The sequence below is a fragment of the Apis mellifera genome, linkage group LG2 (assembly GCF_003254395.2).
Source record: "Apis mellifera strain DH4 linkage group LG2, Amel_HAv3.1, whole genome shotgun sequence".
Lineage (NCBI taxonomy): Eukaryota > Metazoa > Arthropoda > Insecta > Hymenoptera > Apidae > Apis > Apis mellifera.
Genome location: NC_037639.1, coordinates 11,374,257 through 11,393,061, shown reverse-complemented (window position 1 = coordinate 11,393,061; position 18,805 = coordinate 11,374,257). Strand labels below are relative to the sequence as shown.

General features: G+C 47.3%; 1 protein-coding gene across 1 annotated transcript in view; it reads left to right on the top strand.

Moving 5' to 3' along the window:
- The window catches only part of LOC410866 (LIM domain only protein 3), a 65,259-nt gene extending 49,541 nt beyond the window's left edge, over nucleotides 1–15,718 (top strand). Inside the window, exons 5-6 of the mRNA XM_394342.7 lie at nucleotides 6,184–6,340; nucleotides 13,393–15,718. Coding sequence (XP_394342.1) covers nucleotides 6,184–6,340; nucleotides 13,393–13,545 — 310 coding nt within the window. The 3' untranslated portion in view covers nucleotides 13,546–15,718. The remainder of the gene's footprint in view (nucleotides 1–6,183; nucleotides 6,341–13,392) is intronic.
- Nucleotides 15,719–18,805: the final 3,087 nt, after the last annotated feature.

Sequence of the window (18,805 nt, the reverse complement as noted above, 5' to 3'; positions counted from 1 at the left end):
GCTTCCGGTCTCTCGAACACCGAGACCTCGCGGGCCCGTCTCTCATTGGCCCGTTCGAATTAGCCGGAGTTTATCCGCCGGAATTACGGACTACTTCTCCACGATGCACGAACACGAATACGGAGTTACGCGTTCCCGATGCGGATCGATCGACTATCGACGGCCGCTGCCATAATTGGCAGATTCCCTCGTTATATTCACCAATTAAGTTCTCTGGCCAGCTCTGCCAAAAACTGTTTTGTCAATTTCCAGCGGGCTGAAGGATCATCGCGTTCCGTTCGGGCGGCGTTCGAAAACAAAAACAAGGGAAAAAAGGAAAAATCGATGCCTCCCGATGGCTCCGGGGCGGGAGGGTGAGATCCCATCACCCTTCTCCTCCTCCTCCACCCCCCCCTCTCGATGTCCGCCCGTGAATCGGGCTTATACACACGCGCGCGCGTCCTCGATGCGTGCACACGTGTGCGCGTCCATGCCGAGCGTATTATAGTTCGTTGCCGTTAACTGGCAATTATGCAGAGTGGGAGCTTAGCCTTTCGAAATGGGCATCGATCGTGGCCGACCATCCGTACGGTTATGCTGCCATATCCACCCAATACGGAGATAATCGCGCGTCGAATCGAGGCCGCGATTCCTCCTCCTTTCCACCTCCGTTCGTCCAGCAACGCTTCGAGCCAAACGCTCGCCAAACGGTTCGACCGGTTTTCCTTCCATTCCTTCCATCTCCTATCCCTCCTCCCTCCCTCCTCCATTCCATCTAACAACGGCTCGCGCGCGCACACGTTGCTGGAAGGATGGAAGGAAGGCGGTGACGACGGATCGGCACACGCGTATATATACGCGCGCGTACCCATCGAGATTGACGAGGTTGTTCGAGGTTGTACGTCGATTTTGCGAGAGACGGGGGCCCGCCAGGCTTTTCTCGCAGTCGCCGATGTCGCGGCTGATCCCGGAGAACTGATAAGTACCTGCTTCGGGCGAACGGTAGATTTATTGCCGAGCTTGTGTCGGTTAACCTCGCCGCTTCCTCCTCCCCCGCTTTCCCGCCCGCTTCTATCTTTACCCTCTCTTCACCCTTCCCCCTTCTCTCTGGTTTTCTTAGCACGGTTCTTGCCCTCTCTCGTCCTGTCCCCGCAACCGAGAACCATTCGTACCAACCTCCTCCCTTGCTCCGCTTCTTCTAGCCGCTTCTCCATCGAAACTCGACTTCCGTTTTATTGGCGGAAATAATCTTTGATGTGATTGCGCTTTGCCTTGGAACTTTTTCTCCGACCGACGAGGGCGAGCAAACCGATCGATCCGTCGAGATATCGCCGAGAGTCGATTCAAACAAACTTATATACCAACCGACCGACCAAACTACTCTACTCGGCCTACGCATATTTACGATAACATTCCTTCTTTTTTTCTCCTTCCTTCCTTCCTTCCTTTCTTTCTTTCTTTCTTCTCTCTTTCTCTCGTTCGAACTCGTTACATATTAATACGATTGCCATTAGCATAAGACCGAACGATATCGGCGGAGGAACGAACCGATACGTATTATAATATAAGAAGTTAGAGGGGAGGGGAAGGGATGGAACGTCGTCGCACGGAGGGTAGAGTAGGTTACTTTTCCCCGTTAAAACGGAGGGCGATACGTTGCAATTGTTCGATAAGACGCGGTATTACAGGGGAGGGTAGGTCGAAAGACGAGGGAGGGGCGACGCGTGGAAATATCGCAGTTTCATCCGAGCGAGTCCCAACCCTTTCGGCCGAAACAACAAAGCCGCGTTCCTAAAGGTATCAACGGCCCATCGTTGTCTTAATTTCCTTCGTAATCTGGGTTATTAATATAGCTTAGGGTCGGTGGAGCCGCGTAATTTCACGCCGCGCAGAAATTAATAGAAAGACGAATGCTCCCTTTACACGGTCCAACGCCCGCGTGGAATGGAAAATGAACCCTCTCCCGCCCCGATTTCCATTTTTCTCGCGAAAATTTCGAATTTCCTCCGCTTTTTCGCCCCTTTTCGACCGAGTTTGAATCGTTAATTCGGGAATCGTTAATAAAAAAAAAAAGAAAAAAAGAAGAAAAATAGGAAAAAAAAAACCCTCCACTCCATTGCTGGAATCTTGGAGCCGAACGGTTCGACGTGGATGGGACGCGTGACATGACGTAGAGCCCGTGAACATTTCCATGTCAGCGTGCACGCTACGGTCGGACAATGAGCCGCGGATTCGAGACGTCGCGTTGTGTATTATCGAGTGGCATTCCGACGCGCCTCGCCACCGACATTTAGATAGCGACGTCAACTGTCTACCGGGGTAAATCTGTCTTGGAAGCAAAGGCAGCGCCAACTTCCCCCAAGCGGCTCCAGCGCCGACCAGCCCCTCGCTACCAAACCGAGCGAATTCACTTCTGATCGAATTAGCGCGTCACAGTTCCCTGATACCCCGACAGTCTGAATTAATTAACAGGAGAACGCACTAGGTAAGCAGCCATTATCGAAATAAAGCCCCGATATGGTGTGGGGCGAGGCTAACGAGAGATAGGCTGCAAATATCGGAGGAATTATCGATATTCAAATAGTTCGGGATAACCCATCTTCTCTTCGTCCTCGAGAGAGTATCATACTTTTCCAAGCTTCCGTAGAAAGAGAACGGTTTGAAACGGTGGTTTTATTCAGAAGAGAAGCGACATTCTTCGACCATTCTTTCCCAAACAGGCAAGACGCGCCTAACGCGATGTCGGGCGAACGCCCCGACAACCGAGGAGCAAGCGTCTTGACTCCATTAACTTCACACTTAGCGGCACCTTAGAAACCCCCGTGTCGGAGCAAGATCTGATTAGGGGTTCGAGTCTCTGCTAAACGCGTTAGTCTCGACTGTAGAAGGGGGGAGGGGAAGGTTGTACAGCTCCATCAGGTGCTAGAACGGTGGCTCTGCCGGAGGGATGGAGTGGATGGTTGGGGAAGGGGGCCGGTTTGTCTCTCCATAGTTTGATGCAAATTGAGTAGGAGCTAGCGACAACTACCAAGAATATAAGCGCTTTCTCTCCCGGTAGGGATTCCGCGATCGAGTACAAAATTTATTCCTCGCGACCACCTTACCGCCAACCGGGTGTACACCATCACCACCGTCAACCACCACCCGCCTCTACCACGGCGAAGTGTTGCCGTTTGGGGTTTCTCACCCTCCAAGCTTCGACAACTCGTTCTGTTTGCCGACGAATCTCGGAGGCTTTCTCTCGACTTAGCAACGTTCAAAGTCACCACGCGGTTTGCCAGACAACCTCCTGTCGTCGCTCTCCGATTACCCTACCCGGTCATATGGAGGGAAAAATCCTCGCATTCTTGTCTAAACATTGCACATATTGCGAAAATTTGAAAAGGTGGAACGATTTTCCTCGAGCTCGAAACGATATTCCATCGAGATCGTTTTAAAATCGTAATAACTTGTGTTTCGAGTTGTGTTACAGGATTTCCCAAAGGATGGAAATTAACAATTTTTATAAACGATATTGTCATGATAATCTACCAATCATTATTCCAAACTTTTACACGTGGAAAATCGGCAAAGATAAGAGCGGATCGAACGATATTGTGGATTTTTCGATTCGGGAAAAGTCGTACTAACTATCCACTCTAAATATAAAGGGTATACCAAAGGATAAGAATTAGCAAAACTTTCTTTGTAAATTTACCGCGAAACGATATTGCCGCGGTACGTTTCGACGCCATTTAACGCCGCTAATGCCCGAAGCGTTTAACGTTGCACCGAGGCAACGATCTATACCCGACGTATCTAGCCAGAAAATCACAACACCATTATGCCACCATCTCGTTGCTTTCATCCCTCTTTCTCTTTGTCGCGCCTCGCGTCGTCCTCTCGCTCTAATGTTCCCTTTTTATGGCGCACGATTCGAGCCTGCCCCCGGGATCGATTTTACTTCGCACCATGCCACTTATCGTGCCCCGTTACGGTGGAGCATTGCTTTTTATGGCGGTCCATGCTAGATGTTCCGATCGCTCTTCGGTTCTCTCGCTATTTTCTCCCCCTCCCTTTCTCTCTCTCTCTCTCTCGCTTCCCGTCTGCTCCTCCTCCTGCACATTCGAAATCGTGGAATTAAAAAAAGAAGAATGGAAAAGAAAAGAATGGAGAAATCAAAACGGGTTTTTCGACCGTTCGCGACGTCGGTTACCCGAACAGATGTTATCTCAATTCATTTTTGATGATGCTAAATCATCCCATCGATCTCGTTCGCGTATCGGAAATCGCTCTACAATCTTTCTTTCTAGATGTACGAAGATTGGTTGCTGACTTGGTCGCCCCATTTCCATTGGAATTTGAAAAAAAAAAAAAGAAGAAAAATTGGAACAACGAACGAATCATCGGAGGACGATTTAGATACTCGAGATACGCGTAAAAAAATACGCAATATAAATTTAATTCGTTGATACCTATTCACATCGCGATCCCGCTGACTGCTGTTTCGAATGCTGCAAAATTGCTCTGCATATTCCCGTGCAAAAGGTGGTGAAAAAAATCACGTCTGCATTTACATAAGCGGCGGTATAAACCACTCGACAGAAATCCCGACATAAAACTCAAACAGGATCCGAGCACGGGGCAGCACGTCATCCGTTGAATACGCAATGTACGTTGTATGTATGTACGCGGTGTATTGTCCCTCCTCGAAAAAGAAAGAAAGAAAGAAAGAAACGCTTTTTTTATTCAACACTTGCGAGTTACGATATCAAGATACACCCCTTATAGCGTACGTACGCGTCTTTTTTTCCCTCGATCTCCACGCTTTCTCTCGAGATCGTCTTCTCTCGAGACTCTTAAGCTTACAAAAAAAAAAAAGAAAAAAAAGAAAAGAAGAATACTCGAAACGAATTCGTAAACGGATGGATGATCATTTTCCATCCGAGAAAAGGATCGACACGAGTGCGCGACACGCGGCACGGGATTAAATAATAAGGGCGATGTCGTTTTATTTTTCGGCAAGACAAATCCCTGGAACTGGCTCTCCTCGTAACGCGGTCGATACGAAGAGTATAACACACCGAGAGAGCGATGTTCACGGCACCTGACAAGAATATCAAGGCGTCGCTGTATCCTGACAAAACGATTTTCGAGTCCCTTCGTGGATCCCGGTGAGGATCTATTGTGCTCGTTGGAAACCAGCCACCCCTCGTGATCCTCGTTTTCCAAAGGTTCTTTAGCATTTCCGGCGTATCGTCCTTTATGCGAGCATCCAGAGGAATCCCGCTCGCCCCACCCGTCCTCCTCCCCGTTCTCCCTTGCACCGCGGTTACAGGAAAAATTGACTTTTAAGCCGGCAATAAAAAAGGAAAAATGCGAAATCTTTGATTTTAGTGGCGCCTCTTACCCCCGGCGACAGTTGGTCGATGCGTATAACCCTCGCGGCAACCTTATTTCTCTTATATCGCAAGCGAAGCACGTTCGTACTTCGCCACCATTTCGAAATCTGCGTTTCTCTTGTATATGCCACCGCTACCGCGGAGAGGAGATCACCGGGAAATACCCGTGGATCTCATTCGTTGAATTTTAAAACCATCATTTCCATCGCCGTACCTCCGAAACTCCAATTAGGGTGGCCGTTCGCTGGCTTCTGAAACGTAAGTGTCTGAGCACAGGTTCCCAAAAGAAAGAAAGAAAGAAAGAAAAAAAAGAAAAAAAAAAGGCGCCGATACGTAGAGAGGAGAATGGATCGTTAGAGGAAAGATTTCGATTTCGATTTCGATATTCGACGTTTGAAAGAGGAGGAAGAAGAAGAAGAAGAAGAAGAAGGTTAGAGAAGGAGGCGGTAATCCAGGTACGACGTAGCGTCTGCGAATCGAGTGGAAATTTACATTTAAAGGAGCTCGAAGACAGTCTCGGAAGCTACGGGTGTGCCCGGCGTGCCGTTTCGCCGCTTGTTTTTATTTTCTCGCAATTTCCTCGACGGAGCGGAACGGAAAACGGTCTTAAAAGGAATTAGCACGCTTTACTACTACTCCGCCTACTCTCCCGTCAACTCTTCGACCTCTTCGGAATTTCTTCCGGAAATTCCGTCCCTTCCCCTATCCGCTTCGTCGTCGCCCGCGAGATCATCGCCTCCCACGAATCGAACAATAATTTCGGTATAAAAAGAAGCGAAAAGAAAATTTTTTTTTTTAACCGTTAACTTCGTTTCGATTCCAGATTCTGCGTGGGGGACAAATTTTTCTTGTGCGAGAACAAAATCCTGTGCGAGAGCGACTACGAGGAGAGGCTGGTCTTCGCCAACATGGCGGTCCATCCACCATCGACCGCGACATTGGCCCAGATCAAGAGACAAGTGTTCCATCTTCAACCGCAGGTTAACACCAAAAAATTAAACAGGCTTCCGCCCTGAATTTTCCTTCTGAAAAATTTAGAGAAGAAATTACCTCCTCCTTTTCCTCCCAAGCATCCGTTCATTCATCGATTATCGCCGTCCCTTGGGATCCCCGTATAATCCCCGATGGTTGACGCGCTTTGACAGCGATACCGCTATAAACGTGGTCGATATCACCCTTCCCCTCCCCCCCTTGCAATGCTTCCGCCGCAAATATGTATGCTGACCATGCAACCGTATCACTTTCACCGCGCGGCCAGGATGTGCTTTGAATCACGGCGGGGGATCACGATCCCGCGTTGTGGATGTTCCCGCGCCAAGGTTGAAAACTCCTTAAGACGTAACCCCTTAAGACGGCGGGAGGAAGGGGTGGTTAAAGTGGCAGGTCGCTCATCCTGACCCTCCCCGACAACAAAGGACTCCCTCGAGGCTTCAGCTATGCTTTAGCAGCCCCAGCCATCGTCTTACGAGTCGGGATATCGCGTGTCCTTATTAATTAAGCTTCGTCCGTTGAGCAAGCCTCATCGCATACCGTAACGATCCGTCCTCTTCGGCGACGCTGGAACGTGCGAAAGAATTCACTTCGGATGAGAGATTAGATGCCAGCGCGTTAAGCGGGGTTGAGCATGGTTGAAATTTCCGAATCTCCTTCCTTTCTCAAGAAAAAGAAAATTGGAAACGAGGAGGAGGAGGAAGATATTTGAAATTCACGTGAGGTGATATGATAAATAAATAAGAATATATGTCTCCTTTTCTTCCATGGATGGAATATATGCTCGGATGATCGATGGAAAAGTTAGGTATTTCGCGCAACAACAAGTTGAAATTATAAACTCGTCTTCGGTGTTAAGCCGTCCGAGTTTCTTGATTATCTTGAGACAACAGCCGTGCTCCGGAAACAATATCTTCTTAAGCCCTTAGCCGTCTGACCCAACCAGGATCCGATCTACTTAATCCGGCCACACGGTCTTGCAAGGGTGTTTACGTCCCTTTCGCACGCTTTGCACGTCACGTACCGTAATTTACCAAAGCGCAATATTTACCGATTAACTACTCGATCCAACTCCCCTCCCCTTATATCTATCGCGCAATTCGTTACGAGATTCGGGATCGATCTAGATCACTTTAGCAAAACGTCGTTGAAACGTCGAAATAAATTTTGTCTCGACTCTTTCGTTATTTTCGGTTTTCTTCCTCAACCCTTGCTTCCCTTCGGAGGGGACGATTCGCATAATCGGTAGAAAAGTATAACGAAGGAAGCGTAGGAAGTTTCAAGACACAAACTTTTTAAGAGCTGCTTGGAAGAGTGGCCGGTGCACACGCTCGATTCGTACGCATGCACGGAACAACGAGGTCCCCAGCCCCCGATCATATCAGCCTCGCCACCGTGTACTACTTATAATATGCAAATTTTCTCCCCTCAACCAGCCAGAGAGCTGCGTGTAATTCAGGGGTTGCTAACCCTTGCGACTCTATTTCTACACCACGTGAGTGTTCATGTTCCCGGGCGGAAGCCTTCTGCGTGCGTCCACGTCCTTCCGTATGCGTGCCTCGATCCCCGTGTGCGTGTGCGTTGTTTCGTTCAATTAATATCAGTTCGCTGCGTATATACCAAGTGTCGGCGAAATCCGCGTGTCGTGGAGAAGGAAAAAAGAAAGGAAGAAAGAAAAAAAATCCGCGACGGTAACGCGACACCGCCAAGGGCGAGAGGAATCGCGCGCCAAAGTACGGGAACCGATTGTTTCGAGAGAAAAAGAAAAAAAAAGAAGAAAGGAGAAACGTCAAGCGGCGCATAAATCTTGGCGCGATCGTGTCACAGCGATTTCCTTTTCGGGCACGCAACGACGATCTGAGAACGATTCGAGATCGAATCCAACACGAAACGTTGGAAAGAAACGGTTGGTTACGAATCATGTGATGGAAAAAAAATCATCGCGGTTTCGTAGCTGTTCGTTTCGCAGTTGCGAAAGGAGGAGGAGGATCGATGACGATGGTATTTCGAACGATAATATCTCCGTTCCCGTGGATGGGTTTACGACTCGAGGGGGAGGGGTTATAAATGACCGATGCCGTGAAATAACGGGATGGCAGACTAATGCCAATAATCGACGCGGCATGCTAATGTAGTTTGAGCATCTATTACGTTAAGCCTGATGGATCCCTCTTGACGTGTCGTTCCCGGACCGTGAATACCTTCGATCGTTGAAGCCAACATCCCCGAAGGTGTCCGCCCAGGCGACATCGAGGCCCGTTCCACCATTTCCTCGAAATGGTGAATGTCATTTTGACATTTAGCATCTGAATGGAAAAGACAATCGACCGAGGCCGAGGGCTGCCCCCTCCCTCCCTCCCCCCAGGCGCGAGTTTGACGCGATAGATAACGTCGGAGGATCGAGGATCGTTCCTCCGCTCCGCGTATTCTCCTCCGTTAATTGTCACGTTGAGATTGGAAACGCGATACGAGACGAGATTTCTAATTTCGACGAGATGCATCTGCAACGATATGATATCAATCATCGTATTGTTTTCCACCGTTTCCCTCTTTCGAGAAGAGGGAAAAACCGTTTCGTCGAACCGTGTAAATATCGTGGGAACGGATTAGGGGGGGGAAAGGAGGGAGGGCGATCAACAGGAGTTAGGAAGGAAAGGATATAATTCGACCCTTGGAAGGCCAGCCGGCTCCAAGTTGGTGGAATTAAACGTCGCGACGGAATGCAAAGTGGTGGTATCTCGACTTGACGAAATCAAGAGTAAAAGAGGGACGGTGGGGAGGGAGGAGGCGTTAAGATTCTTAAAAACCGCGAACCGTGGGGTGAGCGCCGTGGCAGCTGCCGCCCTAACGCTCTCCTTAAGCCATGGCTATGGGAATGGCGAAGTTGGCCCGGCCCTAACAGGAGGTGGAACGTAGTTTTTCTGATTGCCTGAGAACAGACAGCTGTCCCAATCTTTCTCAGCCGAGCTCCAGGAGGAGAGCTCCAGGAGGATCTCGTCGGCTCTTGTAAATAATGCCTGGCCGTGAGGCGTTTACGAATAACTCGAGCGTGGCGAGTGATCCTAGGTAAACCGGTAATGGGGGGTGAAAAAGGAGGGAATGGAAAGAAATAGGACGGTCATCACCCTCGATAAATTCAATTACCACCGATCTTCCACGGAACGATCCAACCTTTTCTTCTTCTTTCGTCTCTTACGTGGTCTCTCTCTCTCTCTTTCCTATAAAAAAAAGTTACGCCTCGTTAGAAACGGATCATTCCATCCGTCGAACGCGTCACGCTTTTCCCCCGATTCTTTAAGCGCGTTTAAAGATGGGAAAAGCGTTTTCGAGAGACGAATTTCTTTATCGATTATCGATCGCCTCTTTTTATCATATCACGGTGATCTCTCTCTGTCTTTCTCCCCCACGAGAGACAACTGTAACGCGTTTAAAAATTGGCGAGAAGTCTTATTTTCATCTAATTTTCCCCTCGAGACCGAGCGGTGAACGCGCGGCGTTGAGAAAGGGATAGGCAGCGGGGAGAGAGAAGGCGTAAGAAGGAGGGAGGGAGACAGGCCGAGAGGGAGGGAGTTCGAAACGATTATCTGAGTTTTAAAACAAACTCTCAAGTGTCTGCAAAGTCCTCTGCGAATCAGAGGGTTGAAGGGGGTGGAACAAGGGAAGGAACGAGGAGGGAGGAGGTTGCGGAAGATAATATGCTAATGCCAAGACGGAGACTACATGGGAATTTAAGAGGATCAATGTGCAGTACGAGATTCGTACGGCGAATAAGGTATTACAACGTCTTCTATACTTCTTCCAGACGATTAGACCCTCGAAAGTTGGTGGAACATGCACGAAGAGGCTGAATTAAATTAAACTTTCGAATATATACGTCATTCTTATCGAACCATGATTTGCAACTTGGCCAAGCTTATACGATATTACGATCTTCCAAGAAAAGAAGAAAGAAAGAAAAACAGAGGATAAAAATTTATACGAAAAATGGAGGATAAGAGAATAATTTTACAATCCCCTTAGAGAGGGAATATCGAATCACACGCATCGTTTTCTTGTTAACGAACGCGTTATTAGATACTTGACTACATTTCGCATCGAGTCCCTTCTCATAATGCACGAGGAGAAAGCTCGCATGGGAAAGGCCAGGTTGCGAGCTTATGCGAGATTATGAGTTTAGTTACGAAACAACGGAAACGCTACTCTCTGCGGCGTTCTCTACTCTCTTTTGTAACGATTATTACACGCAGCGCGTGGACTTACTTCCACGTCCACTTATTATACCGAAAGAGAAACTCTCTCTCTCTCTCTCTCTCCCGCACTTGGTTTAATCGACTGACAAAATTGCACGATCCCTTTCCCAGAGACACAGAGAGAAGAACAAGTTTCGAAGTCGAAACTTTCCCAAATACATTTTAGACCTTTTTCGTTTAACTTTCAAATATAACTAAACGCGAGACTTAATTGAGAATCGTAACTCGAAAGAAAGAAAGAAGGAAGGAAGGAAAGAAAGAAAAAACTGGCTGGAAATTCCGAATGATGGAGCACATTAAGGGAATCCCAACGCGATGTAATAATCCCGAGGTAAAATAACGAGGTTCAGTTCTAAATGATCCTCCTTCGATAAACGACGTGGCTAATTCTCATCTCGTGCCTCGAGCGGATGGATCGAGCAAGGATCGAGGCGCAAGAGGGTGGCGCTAATTTTTGCGCTTAAGAAAAGCGGCGCTGCGGAGGAAGCGGCTACCACCTGGCTGGTTCCCAACCCCGGGAGATCAACGGACAAATGACACGCGATTCTCGTAGCTCCTGGTAACCACCGACAACCCTCCCTCTCCCCCCGATTCTCCGCATTTACCGTCAGTTACAAACTGCCTTCACCTTCTCTCGTCGATTAATGTCTTATTCGTGGCCGACGTGCAAAGGTTACCGTTCACGCTGCTTCGTAAATCGTGCACCACGGAGTTAACCAAAGAACGGTGTAAATATACAGTTCTATATCAGTCAGTGGTAGGATAATTGGGTGGAAAAATATGCGAAGGAATTCGAAAGTGATGAACGCGTGCATAAGATTATAATGATAACGTTGAGGAGAGGGTGCGTTAAGCTTGAAGAATGGTTGTCTGAAGAAACAATGTCGAGGGAACAATGGAAGCTCGTCGTTCCAAGAGAAAGAAATGATTGCAACGATTTTTTTTTTTAGAGAATCCGGAAGCGTGTTGGCGAATTTGAAAAGAAGAATTAAAATTTCATTCCATTCCGGAAACGGAAATCTCAACGCGTGATTCGCGCTTGATTTTTATCTCCGTTAATACCGTAACCGGTAATCCGGTATCTGTGCAAACGATTTGCAGAGCGAGTGCCGTTTGATTACAAAGACGCGGCAGTAAATCCATGGGACAGTAATTCCGTCTCTGGCAATTGTAGATAAAACTTGAATAAGTCATAGACTTAATTTAACCGTGGTGCTACCGACCAACAGCGGCCCGCAGCCTTCCATGGAGATTTCTTAATTACGTGTGGGGTATTCTCTGGCGGGGTGGATTGGGGGAGTGAAAAAGAAACGGAGAGAAAGCAGAGGAGGAAAAGAGATAAAATGGAAGGGCGTTTGTATCGAGGAGAGAGGGAGGGATGAAGAGAGAGAGAGAGAGAGAGAGAGAAAGGAAGGAAGGAAGGTGGTGGTTGGCTCTCGTCGGCTCGCGGAAAAGCTGAAAAGGGTTCTCGTTGCGGCAAGAAGATTTAGAAATTCTTGCCAGGGAGAAAAGTCTCCCTTGCAACGGTGATAAAGCGTTTCTTCGGCGGTGCTTTGTCATTTTTATCATAATTATTTACGGGTTAATTACTGGGCCCTCGCCGTTCGCTCTGCGCGAATTTTTCACTGCCACTCGCACCTTGGACTTTCCAATTAAAAAGGAAAAAAAGAAAAAAAAGAAAGAAAGAAAATAAGAAAGAAAGAAAGAGGGTATTTCATAATTCAAGCCTCTCTTCAACCGTATCATATTCGAGAGAGAATTATTAAACAGCCTTTCTTCTTCCCTTGGACTCGCCCTAAACTGTTCAAACCACTTTGCGGACAAGTTCGCCACACACGCGTCAGGGAAATCATGAGAATGCCTGGGCTCGTTCGTCGTTGGATGTTGGAAAGTTGGCATGATCAACTCGCGAACTCTAAAATCATGGCAAGGGAGGGATCTCGTCAGTTAGGAGGGGAGGAGGGGGCTGCGCGGCACGGTCTGCCGAATTTTAAGCCTGTATAATTTAACACCTTTGCCGGCGAAACTAAGAGAAACTGATGGTGAAGGGAACAACGGAGCTAGAGATACCAAGTTTAAAGTTTTCAACGGCACTTATCTATCCTAGCGGCATCTCTTGTTCCTCGTGCTACCCTCCGCTTCTACTTCCACACTTTCTCCCTCTTTTCTCTCCGTTTCTCTTCCGCTCGTTGCCGTTCCGATGAATATGGCTCCAAGATAGAGACGGTTGAACGCCGAGAGAGCAAATGACGGAGAGGAGAGGAGAGGAGAGGAAGAACGAAAGAGAGGATATCGAACGAGGGAGAGGAAAGAACGAGAAGGAAACGCCCAAGTTGAGTCGTTCGCTCCGCGTCTGAGCCGAGATACAAGCTCGCTCTGTTCTGGCCTCTTTGTTTTTCGAGTAGAAAATCGGAGTAGACGGTTCTGGAGGAACAGGAACTGCCGTGTCTAAAACGAATTCGTTAGTGGCGTCAACCCCTTTCACCGCGCCAATCCGACCGACCCTCTTCCGAGTTTTAAGTCTCTGTCGTGAATAATTGTTCGAATCAGATTAAGGCGTTGCCCGCTCGATTGATTGCGAATGTAATTAGGAGGCTGGAGGAGGGGGGAGATTGTCCATTTTTCTTTACTCTCTACTTCAGATTCACCAACGATTCAAAAGAGAGGGTTCCAAAAACGGTTTATCGTTCGATCCTTGATTCGTGATATAAAATTTATTTATACCGTTTATTAACGTCCGAGTTTACGTCCAGTTACAATTCGACAAATCTTCTCTTTTTTCTTTTTTCCAGATCATGTCACCTAATCCGCAGAGGCAAGTGAACGGAGAGACGACCCATAACCACAATGGCTACGCGCCCGCGAGCTCTAGCGCCCATAATATCCTCAACTCCATGAATAATTTAAACGGTATCAATGCACAGGCACCTTACGATACCAAATGACAAACGAAGTAAGCGTCTGCCATCGATCGTATCATCCAAACGCGTTGCCAAATTCGTTTAACAAGAACACGGACGTCTTCTATCGTCGTCGTCGTCGTCGACATCATCGTCATCATCGTCATCGTCATCGTCATTGCCGCTATCGTAGTAACACTCGGAATTCGTTCGTTCGTTATTGGCGTTATTTGAAAAGTCCGTTCGAGATTCGTTCGTCGAGACAACGTCGATGAAACGAAAATTCGATCCGTGACCAATGTAACACGAACGTTCGTTGATTCGTTCCGCGTAGACACATTTTCCAATGGCAACTTCTATTTCTCTAAAAAAAAAAATCTAATCTAAGTAGTACTCTGTTAAATCGGTCCCTATTACGTCATATTATTTCCGAACAAATCTCCTCGAATCTTCCTACGTATCTTCCCAATTTATTATTATTATCCATGACGTAATAGGTTGCCCAAAATTTTCAAGACTGTACGACTGAAGCGTGCGCGTGATGCGCGTCAAAGACAGATTGGTGCTGTTTTAGACCAAGTTTAATCGCGTTCGAATTTCGCGAGTTATAAATGTGATTAGGAACGTAAAAAAATCCGAGGATTTGAAAGGATTTGAGGGGGATGGGAGAAAGCGAGAAGCAGAAGGCAGTGCAGGGAGGAAAATGGGGGATGAAAGAAGAAAGAGGTCGGTGGGGAGGGGAAACAATGCGCGGGAATAAACGGAATGCTCAGGGGTGATCAAAGTTTGCCCGTACTTGGTAGCCGACTTTGCTTGTCCGTTGCGGGCCACGCCGGTAAATCTAGCTTTACCACTGGACCACTGGACGAGCAGCAAGGGCCGGAGGTGGAAGGACCGGGCAACCGAGCGAAATTGGCGAGCGAGTTGGCAGATCGAATCGGTTGGGTTCGCCGTCCAAAACCAGCCAGCCCAACCACCCCTTGGGGCTCATACGTTAGGGGGTGACTTAAGCATTGTTTCAAGTTCGAATCTCCCGGCAGAGGGCCAGATTGATGTCACGAACTTTTCCGTTGCCTTATTTGCGAGTCAGATAACGAGGCTGAGTTATGCCGAAACTTCTCTCTTTTCTCTCGGATCGGGCCGAATAAGATGTTTTATTTCCCCCGATTCGAGGCGCGGCGCGGCCAAGATTTGTCGGTGGCACGCCTCCGGCAAGAATTTCGCGATCCCTCGAACGATAATAGGCTTACGCCTGTCGGATACGATAATTTTCCGGGAAACGAATACTTTTCTCCTGGTTCTCGACGATAAATAGATCGTCGTGCTGCGATGAATCGTTCGATCATGGATTACTCTCCACTTGACATTGTTTCAAACGAAACGAAACGAAACGATCGAAACTTTTCTAGCGTGAGAAATTTGAAGAGACGTTTTTTTTTCCTAATTGAAATCGATAAAAATTTTATTGAGAAAAACACGTAGGAAAAATTAAGACGGGCGTCGCTTTGATAATTCGAAGAAATTTTTTTGTAAAATCGTGTCGTCAATCGCGATTCATTCTCGTCGCGATCCCTTCTTTGAACACTTTTCTCGCACGCCGGAATAAAAGTAATCGTTTCTTTTTTTCTTTTTTGCGAAACGAGCCTATCATCGTTCGCCATTACATCGTTTTTATCGAATTTTTACTATTCGAAAAGTTTCGTTCGATATTTTCTAAGCATAACGAATACTTCCACGATACTCCACGATTTTACGATCGCGCGAAACGTAGTTCCTAACGTTTTAAGCGTTTCTCTGGGACGAAAATTGAAAGAAGAATAGATAGAGAAACCCGTATTATTCGTTCTCGTCTCGTATCGATTATCGATCGATCGTCCAAAGAAAACCGAAAAACTCGTAGATTTACGATATAATAGCGACTGCGGTAGGCGATCTCTAGTCATCACTATCGTGTCACCCGCATCATCGAGAGTATCTGCTCCATCGGCGCACGTATCCAAACTGCTTAACGTCGTAAACGTTAAAGAAGAAAAATAAAAAAAAAAAACACCTTAGTCCATTTCGTCTTAAATACGATGCTATGTACGATGCATGTAAAATCTTCGAACGAGAATACGTAAGGAAGTGTGTACGTTCGCTAGTATAGATATGTTTTGTATCATAGTTCTATCTAATAGAAATATTAATTGAAATAAAATTACTGTTTCGATGTTAACGACGATCCATCTTTTTCTTTCTTCGTCACACCTATCGCACACCGACCCCCACCGAAAGAAGAAGATATTGATTTCGCAAGTTTAAACTCAATATTTCGTAATATTTTCGCATCCTAGCCGTTTTCCTCGAGATTTTCCCCGCCGGCTCCTCACCATCCTCTCGCGCTTCCACTGAATTATTTAAGACCGCTACGTGATTGGCCGACAAATCCGGTATGCCTCAATAATTTACCAATCATACACGGTCCTTTGTGTTTTATACGCCACGTTTCGAATAAATCGCATTGCGTATTCAGGAGAGCGGGATCCAACTCTATCCACCGTGGTGAACGCGAACCCTCCTCGTATCTCCAAGAGCAGAGAAGAAAGGAAAAGAAGAGAAGAGAAGAGAAGAGAAGAGGGGAAAAAAAAACGGAAAAAATCGGACGGTCTAGGATGAGAAATGGATGAGCGATCAATCAAAAAAAAAAAAAAGAAAAAAAGATTACCGCCTCGATCTCACGAAGTAACGATGTATCGAAATTCTAATAAATTTATAGAGCGGGGAGAAACGCGTGACTGGACGGAGGAAAGGAAAGGATCGCGGTTGTAATAAAACACGGGCTGATTTCGTAGGAGGAACCTCTTATCTGGAATCGAACGTCTGGGGCAAGTAAACTAAGCGGAAAAAGGGTTGTGGAAAGAGCGAGCATTCGATGTAAATTGGCAATTTTTCTCGTGCGGCGTACGGTAATCATTGGCAATTAGACCACCGAGCAACCGATAAATGTTATTTATGGCCGCGATTATCCGTGGCGCACCTAGCTGCTCGCAAGGTTTGCCTAACTATAAAACCTTCCCCTCTTCCTCCACCTCCCTCCCCCTCCCCACCGTCGACCGTCTAATTGGTCGACGATTATTCCTGTTTGTACAAAATGTCGGTACAAGCGCCGGTTTACATGGTCGCAAATACAGGCGGAACTTTTCGCTGAATCGCGTGGACCGGCTTAATGCGCGTGGATCACGGATACCCCCCCGACTTAACCGGAGAACGTTTTAATACGCTTCGTCGGTTGGTGTCGATCGAGAATGCCTTGTACGTTATAACGCGTTGAAACGTGGTAGATGGAATGGAATAGAAAAAAAAAAAGAGAAGAAATAACGTTATCTCGCAGAAACGAAACGAGCTTTCTTGAAAAAATTCGATCGCGACGCGCGGTCGATTTAAAATAATTCCGAAGAAGATATTTTTATAAAGGACAATGGTGGACGTTAATAACCCTTCTGGTAATATTTTTCTACGGATACGGGGGGCGAAGCAGGGACGGAGAAGGTCGGTAACCGTCCGAAAATCGTATTCCATCCGGTGGACGTGATTAAAAGGGAAGGAACGTGGCGTACGTGTACGCGGTCCTCGCGGTCCTTGAAACAATATTATTATTAAAAGCTTTGCGCCGGCCCGCTGATCCACGTGAGTCGACGGAATGACGAAAAGAGTGGTGGACCGCGAACCCAGCCCTGGCCGGGGACAGGGCGAGGAGAGGGTGGCTCGGGTCCGGCGACGGAACAACGATTAATTAAAAGAGCAAAAACTGTTTTCATAAAATTCATTTGCGGAAATATGCGCCGACTGAAATAATATCCGGCCGATGAGCGCGCGTGTCCCGGGCGACGCGATGCTCCCAGTGAAAAACCGATGCGAATAAAAATGGAGGCCGGAGACGAAACGCGAAAGTTTTCGCATTTTTTTACGTTTTCGCCCACCGTCGGTATACGTTATCGCGCCACCGCACAGTTGGTGTTGGTGAGAGTACGTTTATTCCCTTGACCCGCCATCCTAAGCGTATCGTGCATACACCGCTTACAAAAGCGACCAATCTTCTCTCCGTCTTTTCTCTCTCTTTTTCTCTCCTCTTCTCGGCCATCGCTGCCACCCTTCCTTCCTTTCGTTTCATTCCTTTCTCTTTTGTTTGCCGCGTTTCCCTCCCCCTCATTCAATCTCACAGCCGTTCGGTCATAAAAAATATTTCTACGCCTTCCTCGAGATTTTTTTCCTTCCTTCCGTTCGCCACAGTTGCACGTAGTTTTCCGTTGCTCCTTTTCTTTCCACCCCTTCCCCTCCCTATTATTCCACAGGCGGGCAGCAGGAGTGGCGCGAAGTGTGATTTAAACGCGCGTAAAAGTGGCCGTTAAAAGGCAAGAAAGCTCCTTAAACTCCCCGCTTTGATTGGCCAACTCGGTTTATTAAAACGCCCCGGGTGATATTACATATTTCTCCTCTCGCTTGTACCGGGACCCGGCACTTCAACGCTACACCTCCTTCTCCCTCGGCTGTAACCATTCTTCCGTATTCTTTGCCGAGGTATATAAGGCTAGCTGCTCGAATAACCATTCTCTTTTCTCTCGCTTCTTTTCCTTTATTCCACCCCAACCCGGTATTCGGCCAGTGTCTTACTGCGTCTCTGAGAAACTTTCTTCCCCGCCCCCGCCCCACGAGCAACCCCTTCTAAACGGTATTGTTCAAGAGTGACAAGTGGAAGGAATGCGATCGTTCCAAAGCGAGCGAACGAACGAGAATTACGGGATATAAAGAATAACGAAAAGAAAAAAGAAAAAAAAATAGACGAGCAATTAAATCCGTTTCGTAAATCGTGGAATTGGAACATTATGATAAGTGAAAATCGGGTGCAAGGAGAAATGTGGAATCGTTAAAAGATCCACCCCCTCTCCGCACGACATCCGGAACTCACTTTTGTAATATTAATTAATAAGGCAAGTTCCGCGGAACGAGATACTTGCCGCTAATTAAGAAATACCTAGCGAGCGCTCTTTTCCAACGCAAGGGGCGAGGAAGCGGAAAAATAAGAGGTAGAAATTCCACGCTGCCCTGCCACCCTTGGAACGAGGTAAACTTAATCCTCGGCCAAGTTAAACCAACTGCTAAGCTTTTCATTATGCCAAAATGAGCACGAGGAGAAGAAGAAGACGCTCGCCTTGGAGGAAGCCTCCTCTCCCCTCACTAACCCTAATATCGAACGATGATCTTCAATCTTCGCTTTCCGGGTTTACACGGATTATCTCGCGAAATTCCTTTAAACGTCTTTCCACGC